Here is a 15,666-nt window from a genome sequence, read left to right as displayed (position 1 = left end):
CTTCAGTGAGCTGGACAGTATATCAAAAGCAAGTCATTTTTCTCCATTTGTCAGTGTTATCTTAATTCAGTGAACTGGACAGTGTATTAAGAATAAGTCATTTTTCTCCACCTGTCAGTGTTATCTTCAATGAACTGGACAGTATATCAAGAGTAAGTAATTTTTTTTACATCTGTCAGTGTTTGTCATTTATTTGTGAGCAACATCTTTACAGCTTTATCTTCCAAGCCACTTATATCCATCTGACATAGAAGATTAATTACAGGTCAGATACGTCCGAATGGCCCAGAAATGTATTACTTTGTAGCTATATCCCTTTCCCAAGCTATTGGTGTGCTGTGGGGTGTGATGTGAAGTGTGGTGTTGAGTGTGATGTGAAGTGTGGTGTTGAGTGTGATGTGAGAGCTCTCTTTTACAAATGCAGTCATCAAAAGGACAGCACACACTTTGTGTCTTATATTAGGAAATCATTTTTACTGTACACCCTCTTTATTATGCTGTCTGTGGAAGCCATTTTTACTGTACACCCTCATTATTATACTGTCTGTGGATGCCATATAGATCATACAGACTGAGCTGCATTATGAGGAAATAAACGATACAGTACTCATATTGTAGTCTATGGACTAGAAGTACAATTGCCTTATAATGAAGTAAACAATACAATACTTGTTTATTATAGTGTCTATGGACTGTTAGTAAGACTGCCTTATATAGAAGTACTGGATACAATACTCACTCATTATATTGCTGTCCGTGGTCTATCAGTAAGACTGCCTTAAAATGAAGTACATGTGTTACGATGTCTTTGGACTTTTTGTGAGACTGCCTTATAATGAATTAAAACATTGTTTGTAACTTAATATATATTGTTTTGTGGTTATTACATATTGTTTTGTGGTTATTACATATTGTTTTGTGGTTATTACATATTTCTTTGTGGTTATACTTATCATTTTATAGTTATTACATGATATTTTGACTATGAAACAGGAGCCATATTGTCTTGGTTGTTAAAGTGTCGAACTTGCAATCAAAATGACACAATTTTCGAATCCTATCTTCTGTACCACCTGGGTCAGCTACTGCTTTGGAGCGTTGGGCTTATCACTTTTCTTCAGTTGCCTCAGCACGAAATAACTTACTTGTGCCGCTGTGCTGTAAAACACCAGCATTGACATGGAAGCATTTTATATTAGTCAAGTTAATTCCTTGTGTACATTTATGTTCACATCTTAAATGAAATACTAATCTCATAATCTTAATTGTTACTCTTATTCCAGAAATTAGGATCTCCCACTCTAGCAGTGACAAATGAGTCCTTTGTACCAATGTTATCCCGCCTTGATGAATGCATCCACTACATAAAGTCGAATGTAAGTGTTGACTTCTGTTCTGATATAGCAAGTGCATGTATAAATTTATGACTGTATGCTTGTATTACCACTGCACCTGGAGCATGGGATCACACATTTGCAACAATATTTTGCTCAATATTCCCCAAATCTTGGCTCCCATGCACCCCAAGGTACACTCTTTCAGCGGGAATAAATAGAAAAATACAATTCATTTTAGTGGACAATTAATACCCTTTTTAAAATAATAATTCTGGAAATGAAAACATGCAAGGTTTGTGGTAGTCAGCCAAGTTGCAGTGAAGAGTTCTTGATGGGTGCTCGTGTAACACATTTTAAAGTTGCGCCATCAGTGATGAAAATTTAATTTATTTTGAGGTTTATCTATTGACGGAAGAGACTAAATTTATGCAAATGCACAATTTGTCATTAAGTGAATGATTTTTCTGTAAAAGTCGGTATATATTATAATAATTGCAGGTATATATTATAATAAATTCAGGTATATATTGAGTGAACATCAAGTGATATAAGAACTTGATCCAGAATGGAAATTTATTTGGTGATGCTGACTTCAGGTTAAAATGATATTCAGTGATGCCGATATTTTCATGAATTAATTGATCCCATGTTAAAATTATTACAATAAGTGTCCAAGGATAATATAAGACAATAGTGCATTATGCTACTAGTGTCCAAGGATAATATAAGACAATAGTGCATCATGCTACTAGAGCATTATGTACCACTGTTTTCCTTGTCCTTTAAAATGTCCATCATCTGCATTTAGAATTTGGGTGTAACACTGATATATCTCTTTCTGCAGTTGTGTATTCTTCTAAAACATTTTACAGTTAAACCTTGCTAACTCAAACTCACTTGAATTTAACATCCTGTTCAAGGATTGACACTTACTGAATTTTGTTCAGTAGCCTTGGCACTTGTGCATTGTCCTTGCTAGTGGGCAAGTTAGGCAAAATATCTGCCCCAGTGCTGGTCATATCCCCCAATTATGCCTTTCTTATGACTTCATACCTAGCCACCCTTTTCGGCCATTGAATGCCTTCATATTCTGAGTACACTATCAAAACATTTTGGCCATTTAATGCTTTCGTGTTCTGTGTACACTATCAACCCATTTTGGCCATTGAATGCTTTCATGTTATGAGTACTCTATCAACCCATTTTGGCCATTGAATGTTTTCATGTTATGAGTACTCTATCGACCCATTTTGGCTAGTGAATGCTTTTTTGTTATGAGTACTCTGTCAATCCATTTTGGCCATTGAATGCTTTCATGTTATGAGTACTCTATCAACCCATTTTGGCTATTGAATGCTTTCATATTCTGTTGTACTGTCTACCCATTTTGGCCATTGAATGCTTTCAGTGTTATGAGTTCTCTATCAGCCCATTTTGGCCATTGAATGCTTTCATGTTCTGAGTACACTATCAACCCATTTTGGCCATTGAATGTTTTCATGTTATGAGTACTCTATCAACCCATTTTGGCTATTGAATGCTTTTTTATTAGTAGTACTCTGTCAATCCATTTTGGCCATTGAATGCTTTCATGTTATGAGTACTCTATCAACCCATTTTGGCCATTGAATACTTTCATGTTATGAGTACTCTATCAACCCATTTTGGCTATTAAATGCTTTGTTGTTATGAGTACTGTATCAATCCATTTTGGCCATTGAATGTTTTCATGTTATGAGTACTCTATCGACCCATTTTGGCTAGTGAATGCTTTTTTGTTATGAGTACTCTGTCAATCCATTTTGGCCATTGAATGCTTTCATGTTATGAGTACTCTATCAACCCATTTTGGCTATTGAATGCTTTCATATTCTGTTGTACTGTCTACCCATTTTGGCCATTGAATGCTTTCAGTGTTATGAGTTCTCTATCAGCCCATTTTGGCCATTGAATGCTTTCATGTTCTGAGTACACTATCAACCCATTTTGGCCATTGAATGTTTTCATGTTATGAGTACTCTATCAACCCATTTTGGCTATTGAATGCTTTTTTATTAGTAGTACTCTGTCAATCCATTTTGGCCATTGAATGCTTTCATGTTATGAGTACTCTATCAACCCATTTTGGCCATTGAATACTTTCATGTTATGAGTACTCTATCAACCCATTTTGGCTATTAAATGCTTTGTTGTTATGAGTACTGTATCAACCCATTTTGGCCATTGAATGTTTTCATGTTATGAGTACTCTATCGACCCATTTTGGCTAGTGAATGCTTTTTTGTTATGAGTACTCTGTCAATCCATTTTGGCCATTGAATGCTTTCATGTTATGAGTACTCTATCAACCCATTTTGGCTATTGAATGCTTTCATATTCTGTTGTACTGTCTACCCATTTTGGCCATTGAATGCTTTCAGTGTTATGAGTTCTCTATCAGCCCATTTTGGCCATTGAATGCTTTCATGTTCTAAGTACACTATCAACCCATTTTGGCCATTGAATGCTTTCATGTTATGAGTATCTATCAACCCATTTTGGCTATTGAATGCTTTTTTGTTATGAGTACTCTATCAACCCATTTTGGCTGTTGAATGCTTTTTTGTTATGAGTACACTGTCAATCCATTTTGGCCATTGAATGCTTTCATGTTATGAATACTGTATTAACCCATTTTGGCTATTGAATGCTCTCATATTCTGTTACATCATCAACCCATTTTGGCCATTGAATGCTTTCATGTTATGAGTACACTGTCAACCCATTTTGGCCATTGAATGCTTTCATATTCTGAGTACACTAGCAATCCATTTTGGCCATTGAATGATATCATATTTTGGTACACTATCATCACTTGTGTAGTTTAGTCCTAGTTATTGAGATGCTTTATCTTTGCATTCTTGACTTGAAACATAGTTGGCTATATCCTGCAATGTTAAGTGGAGTTTTACTTTGAATTTAAGTTCAGTTATTGTTAGTTTTTTGCCATGACTGGACATACTGGGTTGTATCCATTTCTTTGATTTCTTTTCTTTTGTTTGTTTTACTTGCTTTTGTTTTATTTTCTTGTTTTCACTTGTCAGATTGACTACCACAAATTAAATTTCTGAGCCATCTTCAAGCAGTTCAGCTGTAATAAGCTTGGTCGCTGGGGTCTCTTTTAATTGTGTGTAAAGGAACGTGTAAACTCAACCTTGACACCTTTGAGTTAGGTTTAGTCAATGGCACATTCATTGATTGTCTGAAAACAATGTGTAAACTTGACCCAGACACACTTTGAGTAGGTTTAGTCATTGACACCTTCATTGATTGTCTGAAAACAATGTGTAAACTCGACCCAGACACCTTTGAGTAGGTTTAGTCAATGACACCTTCATTGATTGTCTGAAAACAATGTGTAAACTCGACCCAGACACCTTTGAGTAGGTTTAGTCAATGACACCTTCATTGATTGTCTGAAAACAATGTGTAAACTCGACCCAGACACCTTTGAGTAGGTTTAGTCAATGACACTTTCATTGATTGTCTGATAAAGAAACAATCTGTTAGCTAGACATGGAGTCCTTTATCTTTGACTTCACTATGGCAATTAGGTCAGTTTCATGTATAAAGAAATTGACATTTTAATGTGACGATAATTTTGAATAAGACCCGTTTCCTCTAGCTTAGACCTAGAGGCACCATTTCATTAAGCACAAATGGCATTGTGACCCTATTATATAAAGTCATCAACATTTTAGTAGCTGTGCCATGCATGTACCACCCAACCCCAGCATCAGCAAGATTTATATGATACAGCCACTCACAGAAGTGTATCATATACCAGTGCCTGGTGTACATTAACATTTAATATTTTCATCAGACAGTTTCTTGCTGGAGCCAACTTCCTGAAAGGTTAGTGCAGTAACAGCTCCCAACCTAGAGTTCATCAAATTTGCCATACAGCACAGGCTATTTAAGGAGCTGACCATTTAAAACTTTGGAGGGAGAGGGAGTCCAAAATTCTTTTTAAACAAAATACAATCAATCTCATAGATATTTTTGCTTTGATTTATAACAATAACAAAAGAATATCAATTTTGATCCATTATATTTAAGTTGAAAATTATTTTGAGGTAAAAGATTAACAATATCCAGGCTTGGAAGGAAATACCCTTCTTCCTGAAAATTAAATGGTCAGTCCCAAAGTACATAAGATAATGAACTTATTTGCACATTGTGGATACTATAATTAAATTATTTATATAGTGTATATGTATGTATGTGATTTTGACAAAATATATTCCACCCTACCCAAAGGCATAATGTTCTGTCTTGGTTGTTTATGTCTGTCCAGCAGAAGTTTACCAAGTATTATACTGTAGAAAAGATGAATAGAAAACCTCCATCAAACATTGGCCATTTTGCTTGCACTGTATAATTAATTCTGTGCTGACAGAACTGTGTGCAGGACTGTTTTAATATGTGAGGATGATCAAAAATGAAAAGACAACAAAAGTGGCTGTCTCGTTAAATGAATATTTCTCATTCACATATGTAAATCTTAAAACAAATCTGACAATATTTCGTAAAAATAGTAATGACTTTGAGGAGAATCAACTCTGCCATTGCAGTCACTAAACTGCTAATCTCAATCATTTTTGTCTAACTTGTATCCGATAACATTGGAATGAGGCAAGCTCAACTCTTGCAAGACTTAGTTCAGTGTTAATAATTGTTATTTGTTGTAATCAGAGTTTTTACCAAATCTTTTAAGATTTCCTTTTTGAAATTAGAAGAAATTTTGTATGTTAAATACAACTTTTCGATTTTGATTTATTTGCATACATTGTTAAATTAATGGTTGCCTGTAATTATTTGGCTAGTATAAGTAAAGTAATGCATTAGTTTAATGGGCTGTGGACCAGGTTGCTGTTGTGACTCCATGTTTTGATTGTTTACCTGAATATATTTATAGCTGTCCAATTTAAACATTTTTTTTATCCATCCAATCAGAGTGATATACTGTTTACTCCTTTACAGCAATGCAGCATAATAAATTTGTTTCTGATGGCTGGATTTCTAGAGAGGAAGTTTGAGAATATGTTTGGCTTAAATGTTTATGCAGACTCCCACAGCCACAAGTAATTTTATGGAATAAACAACCAGAAACAGGTAATTTTGGACTTGACTACCCAGCATGTTCTTGGGAAAACTGCTGTCTCCAGTCTGATATGTGATCTGCTGGAGGAGCTGCAAGAAACATTATGTACACCATTTAGTGAGTCCCACTCTTGTATTGTTTTTCTTGTGGCTTTGCTTGTACCTGTCTCTCATTTTCTTACAGCCACGGTATAAAGAATCCGATGTTTATTTGGCCAGATTTAAACAGTGTTTATCACGAGCTCTGAACTTGATAAAGTCTCATGTTGTCAACATCCTGCAAAATGCAACACAACAGATACTGCCTAGGAAGGTAGGACTCTTTCTCTACTTTGATGTGCTTTTACATGTCAACTTGAATTAAATATTTGACTTTCATATGCTGCATGGCTATGGTGTTGTTTCATATTTAATATTTCATTTTTGTTGGTATTTGGTATGTAATTTATATGCCTAGCAAATGATCTTGTAAGAGTAACTTGTGCATGATACATGGTTTCCATGGTTTGCTGTTTGCAAATGTTTGACAGTGCAGATGGAAAAGATTTGTAACCCATGAGCTCAAACTCTTTCCTCATGTTCCAGCAAATGTTTGCACATAGCAGACTCTGTACCAGGCCTGGTTTGCAGAAACAAACTACCTGTTCTTGATCCTTAGTATTATAGTCCCTTCCAATTTGATTAAAAATTGAATCCATTTTAACAGCACTTTCCTTACATTTGATCCGACCTGAAGTACTCCTCTCAGCCTGAGTCATCTGGTCCACTTTGACTTTAATTGCTTTGCAGTGAAAATCCAAACCAGATCGGGGTGTGTGGGGTGTGGTGTATATAATTTATGTATGTCTGCCATAGTGCATAGTAAAACTATGTACTGATGTTATTTGTCTGTTACAAATATTTTTTTTATGCACAGTAAATTGAGTTCCACATTCTCTCTCACCTACATAATTTTGGGAGTTAGTCTTATTTACCAAAGATTCTGTCTCATCTGCATTGGTTTTGGAGTTAGCAGTCTTATTTACACAATATTCTGTCACATTTACATCAATTTGGGAATTAGCAGTCTGATGTCAACTTAGATTCCAATTGCAGTAATAAAAAAATAAAAAAACCATTTTGGACAGTATGTACTGAAGATGCCTCTAAAATCAATCAAAGCAACTCTGCTAAAAGTAGCTTTGTTGACCTTAGCCCCCCTCCCCATCAGTGTAACTTGAGGCCTGTAGAGCTTAATTAACCTGAACTAGATAAATGAGAGAAAGTGCTTTGAAATCTCCTGGCAACAGTGAAAATCATAAAAAGAATGATATATCAACAGTTGGAATGAATTGAGAATAGTTTTGCATGAAACATGGAAAACTCAAAAAAGAGACAGAATATTTGGCAAACAAGACTGCTAACTCCCAAACTGATACAGGTGAGATATTATATTTGGCAAATAAGACTGCTAACTCCCAAACCAATGTAGATGATATATAATATTTGGCAAATAAAGACTGCTAACTCCCGCATTGATGTAAATGAGATAGAATATTAGCCAAATAAGACTGCTAACTCCCACATTGATATAGATGAGATAGAATATTTTGTAAATAAGACTGCTAACTCCCAGACTGATATAGATGAGATAGAATATAAGGCAAATGAGGCTGCTAACTCCCACATTGATATAGATGAGATTGAATGTTTGGCAAATAAAGACTGCTAACTCCCAAACTGATATAGATGAGATAGAATATTTGGCAAATAAAGACAGCTAACTCCCAGACTGATATAGATGAGATAGAATATTTGGCAAATAAAGACTACTAACTCCCAAACTGATATAGATGAGATAGAATATTTGGCAAATAAAGACAGCTAACTCCCAGACTGATATAGATGAGATAGAATATTTGGCAAATAAGACTGCTAACTCCCAAACTGATTTAGATGAGATAGAATATTTGGCAAATAAAGACTGCTAACTCCCACATTGATATAGATGAGATGTAATATTTGGCAAATAAAGACTGCTAACTCCCAAACTGATTTAGATGAGACAGAATATTTGGCAAATAAGACTGCTAACTCCCACATTGATATAGATGAGATGTAATATTTGGCAAATAAAGACTGCTAACTCCCAAACTGTTATAGATGAGACAGAATATTAGGCAAATAAAGACTGCTAGCTCTCAGACTGATGTAAATGAGATTACTACACCTCTACCCTGATGCCAAGACCCCTAGATTTAGTGTCTTCAATTAGGCCTAGTTTAAAAGAACGTATTGTGGAGTTCTTGCTTAAAAGTGAAAACTTAATTATGAAATTTTTTACACATTATATATCATAATCAACATTCTTCCCAAGTTTATATGCAGTTTCTTATAGTTTTGGAAAAGTAATTTGTTTGGTCATTGAAAAGCTTTGGAAAGTGCTGGAATTTCCTAGTGAAATATCTGTATGAACCATAGCTCCTGTGCCCAACCCAACCATGGCTCCTTTGCCTAACCCAACATGGCTCCTGTGCCCAATCCAGCCATGGCTTCTGTGGCCAATCGAACCGTGGCTTCTTTGCAAAATTCAGCCTAAACAAATTTCCATCTTAATCAATCATGCTCAGCTATGTGTTGAGAATTGTTTGCCGCATTTTCAGATTCTCAACAGTTTTCAGTTGGGTAAATTAGTCCTGTCATGTTAATCTTCATCTCACCTGCATAAACATGGTGAGACATAGGTATTGCTATTGTGGCTAGGACAGTGCCCATGGTGTCATCAAATGCCAGTTTTGCATTTAAGTATTTTGTAGCTTGGACAGTGCACATGGTGTCAACAGTGGTCAGGTTTTGCCTTAGCTGGGACTTGGCCCATGGTGTCAGCAGTGGTCAGGTTTTTCATTGAAGCATTTTGTAGATGGAACAGTGCCCATGATGTCAGCAGTGGCCAGGTTTTTCATGGAAGTCTTCCTTCGCTGGGACAGTTCCCACAGTGTCAACAATGATCAAGTTTTGAATTGGAGTCTTTTGTTAAAATTATTTTCAAGTCAGTTATAGAGAGCACATGGATGCAGATATGGACTGGATTCTGTGGAACAATTCATGGCTGCAGACACAGCACCAGGTTCAGTGGAACACTTCATGGATGCAGATGTGGCATCTGGTTCAGTGGAACACTTCTTGGAATCAGATTTGGCAGCAGCTTCTGTGGAACATTTCTTGGATCCAGATTTGGCACTATCTTCTATGGAACACTTGCTTTCCTGTAACAGTTACCAAGATTTATTTAGTTCATGTAGCTTATTCTATCGGTCAACACTTTGTCCATCTTTATTGTGGGTGACATTTATGAAAATCATGTTCAGGAAAATTCTGCATAGTAGGTAATAAGTTAAGAGAGGTTTTATTCCATTCAATGGAGAGAAAGTTTCTTATTTTTTTGCAACATGAAAAGCAGACCTCCATGTGAGATAGTTATTTATATCCCTGTATCCTCGAAGATTATGACCCAATGATAAACATTCTAAAAAGAGTTAACAAATTCATACTCTAAAACAATTTATTATTCTTGGGTTTGAAATTTTGCGTGAAAAAATACATATTCATGGGTACCTAGTTGTGTGAATTTGTCATTTACATTAAACAAAGTGATGCATATGTCTCGGTATTTGTATACCGACGTTCAGTTGTATGTGTGAGCAAACAGGTTCAATTTTTACTTCATTAATTAAGTTGAGTAACTAAGTTATTTGATGATAACATAGGGTGTAAATGCAGAGATTCAAAATAAAATCCTGACTTTTTCCACACATGTTTAAGTAAACACTATTGTATTCTTAACTAATAGGTTCTCATGTGTTTATGTTTTTGTAATTGTTGTTGTTGTTGTTATTATGGGGTTTAATGCCAATTCTCGGCACAAGAAAGGCCATACATGGTAGCCAGTAGCCAGTATAACTGGTGAAGGAAGAACCCGGGAAAACCCCAGAAAGAATCACCTACCCACGGGAAGCTTCTGGCAAGTTTTCTCACGTACCCACATTGGCCAAGCCCAGGACTCAAACCCATATCTGTTTTTAAAGCCTGCTATGAAAGCATAAAGTTCTGAACAATTAAGGATTAACCAATTGAACAAAGCCAATCTGATGAGCTTGCCATCATCACTGTATGGGAACCCCACTTTTTTATGTGACCTTGACCTTGTGGTACTAAATTTATTCCAAGAAGTTTGTGATGACTGGTGCAGACGGTATTGTTACTAAATATGATATCAGAAGTGGTATTCAACACAGGTGATCTGATCATTTAAATCAAGTGGAGGATAGTGGAGATGAACATTCAGATCAGGTCCTAGATGACTTAAAAACTTCTACATATAAGACAATTTGCATAGGGCTGTTCCAGTAAAACCTACATGGGACCCATGGAAGGCACTTTTCATTTGGGGATTCTCACCCATATATGCAATTTAGAATTTTCTTATCATTTTAATATGAACTCTTTGAAATCAAAGTACCCTGGCATATTTTTTTTTTTTAAAACCTACCTTCCCTGGGTATCATGTGAGTTTAAATAGAACAGCCCAAACATTTAAATCAGGTCTTCGTTGAGCTACCCTTAAACCAATTTATGCAAGGTGGCTCATCTACACACATGGCAAAATATTACCATGGAGAGATCTGATTGAAATAGACTTTGCGAAAGTGGCACTAATCTGCTGATTATTTAGTTTGTAGTTAGTTGTGCAAATATGTATTCATAAATGGAACCGTTATGTACTTTGAAATGAAGACACAGTCTGTAAATCAGCTTTTATTACTATACTGTACATCAAATAGAGTCATTAGAATCTAACACAAGTTTTCATTGTCATGAAATTTTGCATTCAGATTAAATTGTAATCATTCAGTTTCTTTGTTCTTCTTCATGCATGTACTTATCCTAATTATATTTCACATTCTCAACAGTACAGATAGACATGGAAACAGATAGTGCTTCTTCATTGTGTATGATGGTTGGGGGTAGGGGTGACTGTTGGCTTGGTTGATATTTTATTGGGACTTTAAATTCATAATCTGGCTCACCCACAAAAACCACAAAAATTGGAACCCTATGAATTTAGAGTGTTTCACGGTAATTATATTTTTTTACCCGTGTTAATTTATTATTTAGCTATAGACTAATGGCTATTGTTGCAGAGAAAAGGTTTCTTCTTTTCAGCTTTTAAGTTGGATGTTGTATTAGTAAAACATACAAGTCTGAAGACAGAACATTGTCATTTGAGATTTCTCTAAATAATTACCACTTTTTTATCTTCAGGATTCCCAAGGAGCTGGAGACAATGCTTTTACATTGTTTTATGGTAAATTTCGAGCCAATGCTCCAAGAGTCAAAGCACTTATGGAACAGTTGGAACAGAGAGTGGACAAGAGTCCTGAGTATGTCCTCTGAAAAAGTGTTCACTACAAATATACATGAAATATATGGTCCACTCACCATCACCAACAACAGTTACCTTTCTCTAACAGCTGTTCCTCATATGAAACTAGTTTTTCCCCTGTATGTTTTTAAACTTATTGTAAATAGCTACCTTTTTAAATAGTCAATTTGTTTGACCCAGTAAGTAATTGCATCGGATTAGTTTCACTGTACAAAGAAGTGATTAGTTTCATTGTCTTTTCTTAAGTTTTAAACATTTCAGTGACACTTGCTAGTACTTCTTGCCAAACCCTAGCATTTCACATTCCATATAGACTTTATCATTTTTTGGTTAATTAATTAGTTTTATTAAATTAATTAATTAGTTTTAGTTAAGATGTGTATTAGGCTTTTCAGTCTCCTAAAAATAGCATTACTTGAACATTGCATTAATGACTTTATTTTCCAAATTAAAAAGGTTTGCACTGACAGAACAAGGTTTGGTTTGAAATCTGTAACATTTAAAGGAATTTAATGATCTTCAACTTGGCTTTAATTGTGCCAGGTAAATACTTTTAAAGATGGCAGGTGGGGTACAAGTCATGTTGGAACATAGGCAGGCCATTGCTATGTTATAGGATGATGTAGAAAATTTAATAGTTAGGGCAGGTTATCATATGAACTTGACATTCTCTTTACTAGTGAAGTTGATAATTAAATCATGATACATTTAAAACCTCAACATATTGACAAGTTTTTAAATTTTAGTATGTCTTGATTATGGTGGCATGAAATGGGCAGTGCTACCAAATGTTTCTTTCACTTTCATTCATTCTCCAATTCATTTACATTCCATTCATGTTTGCATTTCAACTACCATCTCATCATTTTTTATTTATTTGCAGTCTACAAATGCATTCTGGATTAGTGTTATTTGCTCCAATCCTCATTTCCTTTCATTGTCACTCACATGGAATGCATTTACCAAAGTGAAGGTTAATATTTTTGATGGTATTAAATGGAAAAAAACAAAAGATTTTCTTGTTTCTTATTTAAAGTGTGCTTTAGTAAAATAAGAAACACAAGATTTTAAAAAGCTGGATTGAATCTATGATAAAAGTATAACCACAACTGGAATAAATGTAAAAATATAGTTGTAAAATATTTTAAAGCAAATGTTATTTTTCATTTAATTTTATTTAAATTACCAGTGTTATGTCATCAGCAGCCATTGTTAGACATTTTCATGGCCTGTAAATAGTGAAAAATTGTAAGTGTAAAGAATAAAGAATCCGATCTCAGATTATCATGCAAAAATGGCATTTGACTATAAATTCACAGTTTGTAAAAATGGAACCCTTGTTTTTGTTTCTTTGTCAGTGAAAATAGCATTTTAAAGTCAATCAGTGTGAATAAATGAACAGTATTATCTCCTTTACAGTTACCAGCAGATCTTGTCAGACTGTCATCAGTGTTACTTTGCACAAAGAGAGCTACTTCTGGGTCCCAGCATTGCATCCACTATAGCAGACTTGGCTGCCAAACATGTCCGGGACCACTGCTCACTGGTGAGACTTGTTTTATTTTAAAACGATGTCCATGTTTTATATGAAACTGGTAAAAACAAACCCTTAAACATGACATTCCCCATTGAATACATTCCCCAATGAATAAATTCCCCAGTGAATACATTCCCCATTGAATATGTTCCCCATTGAATACATTCCCCAATCACATTATATTAGGAATATTATCAAGTTACCTTGCGAATCCAGTGCTACTAAAAGATGCAAATGTCTTTCCATTTCTGTAGACAAAGGGCAATAACTTTTGCAAATTACCTCCCCTTGGCACCACCAGGTGTCGCCTTTTGTAGCTTCGCTGCTGTACTGGATAACATTGTCCAGTTTATCCAGCGACAATCCAAGCCATTTTTATATTCTAATTGACTTATCCAATGGTTCTTTTTGGATTTATTGTGTAGATTAATCATTCTGCTTCAGGTTGTAAAGATGTTTTTACAGTTTCTGCCAAATTTGAGTGATTTTGTCACCTTTAGGGAATTTGTCCTTTTAAGACCACATCACACCACAATATTGTTGACTTCTGCAAGGTCTTTATAAGGGCTATTCCATTTAAACATACCCCTGGTGGGGGGGGGAGGCACATTCAAAAATGGGTGACCACCCATAGAAGTGATTTTTTTCTACCACCACCAGTCATAGCAGTGAATTTTGGACACCCATGGCCATGCATCTTTTGATATGACATGGCACAGAAGTGATTATTGTTTATTGATGACCATGCATGGAAGTTTTTTTATTTTGCCGTCCGTGGGGTAGTGGTATGTTTAAATGGAATAGCCCTAAGTTACCTTGACTTTGTCTTTTTTTTTGCTTGCTCAGTTTGTAACGGAGTTGATTTTAGTTACTTTATAACATGCTACATTGCTAATTTATGCTTTGTTTTTCCCTTCTTGTGTAGGTTCAGTAGAAAGATCAACTATACACTTGAAATACATAAGTTCAAAGCATATAGTCTATAAGTTTCAATGCAACACTGACTTTTTTTATTCTTTTCTTAGTAATGGAAATATAGTTATATTAGCGAGTTAGTAACTTGATGAATTACTAATTTATGCTTTGCTGTCTCTTGTGTTGTTTCAGCAGAATGTCATTTAAACGCTATTTATGCAACTTCAGAGCATGGAAGTCTACCATGATTCTTGTTTTGTTTATACTAAGTATTCACCGTCTGTGAAATGCAGCATCTGTAATATGTGGTCAGAGTAAGTATGGCTACCATATTAACTAGTTAGTCACATACTGGTTTGCTAATCTATGCTCTTAGCTAGTTAGTCACATACTGGTTTGCTAATCTATGCTTTGTTCTCTAGTTTTGTTTAGGAGATATGTTTACTAAATGCATGAAATGCACATTCAAAGCCCTAGTCCATTTGACATTCAAGGGAAGGAAAGACGGAATAAGTCAAGGAGGACAATCTAGAGTTCATTCTTGGGGATTACGACTCCCCAATTTTAGGCAGCCCAGTGGGTGTAAGTCTTCCTGCATGTCCAGGTATGGCCTTCAGGCCAGTAAGTCAAGGCGCATGGTGTTTGTATTGGATCAGTTGGATCCACCTCCTTGAACCACTGCACAATTACCAGCTATCACTGACTGTCCAACTTGGGAGACCTTTTGAGATGACATCCCAGCCAACTCCAACTCATTGGGGCAGTGTTCCCTAATTTTAGGCAACCCAGTGAGCATAAGTCCTCCAGCATGTCCAGGCATGATCTTTGGGTCTATATGTCTAGACGCTTGGGGTTTGTACCAGATCCATTGGATCTAATGCATCATAAAATACTGCTGCTTTTAAGAATCGGTAGATATCGACAAGGACGAAGAGACAGACTTAAGGTGACAGATGACTGTTTACCATACCCTCTGTTTCCGAACAACCCTGTTTGGGTCACAGTTGCTAAGACAGAAAATAATCCAGAACGTACAGGTTCAGAATGGTAAGATGAGTTTGATATTCCCTATCAGATGGGATAAGTCCTGGGTTACCGATCTACTCATTCTAGCAATAGATATGCCCAGGAAGATTCTGCCCAACCTGAATCGTCTCCAGCAACCATGGTCACAGGTAGTCCTTCCCTGCCCAGACTGTCCTCTCCTTCTACACACTGTTATCAAGAAAGCCTTGTAAGAAAAAATATTCAAACCATCGATTGTGGAGATAATCTCAAGAGCAAGAAAGTCCTCCACTCTGAAGGCTTACAAG

General features: G+C 35.6%; 1 protein-coding gene across 2 annotated transcripts in view; it reads left to right on the top strand.

The window, feature by feature from the left end:
• LOC149798796 (conserved oligomeric Golgi complex subunit 3-like) overlaps positions 1–15,666 on the top strand; it is a 122,699-nt gene that overhangs the window by 33,317 nt on the left and 73,716 nt on the right. For both annotated transcript variants that reach the window (XM_089957685.1, XM_089957684.1), the window contains exons 6-9: positions 1,284–1,376; positions 6,664–6,792; positions 11,781–11,899; positions 13,321–13,447. In XM_089957685.1, coding sequence (XP_089813811.1) covers positions 1,284–1,376; positions 6,664–6,792; positions 11,781–11,899; positions 13,321–13,447 — 468 coding nt within the window. The remainder of the gene's footprint in view (positions 1–1,283; positions 1,377–6,663; positions 6,793–11,780; positions 11,900–13,320; positions 13,448–15,666) is intronic.

This window comes from Sinohyriopsis cumingii, chromosome 5 (assembly GCF_028554795.1).
Source record: "Sinohyriopsis cumingii isolate HCF-2022 chromosome 5, ASM2855479v2, whole genome shotgun sequence".
NCBI classification, from domain to species: Eukaryota; Metazoa; Mollusca; class Bivalvia; order Unionida; family Unionidae; genus Sinohyriopsis; species Sinohyriopsis cumingii.
The sequence above is the reverse complement of the archived record's forward strand: the minus strand, read 5'-3'. Positions and strand labels throughout refer to the sequence as shown.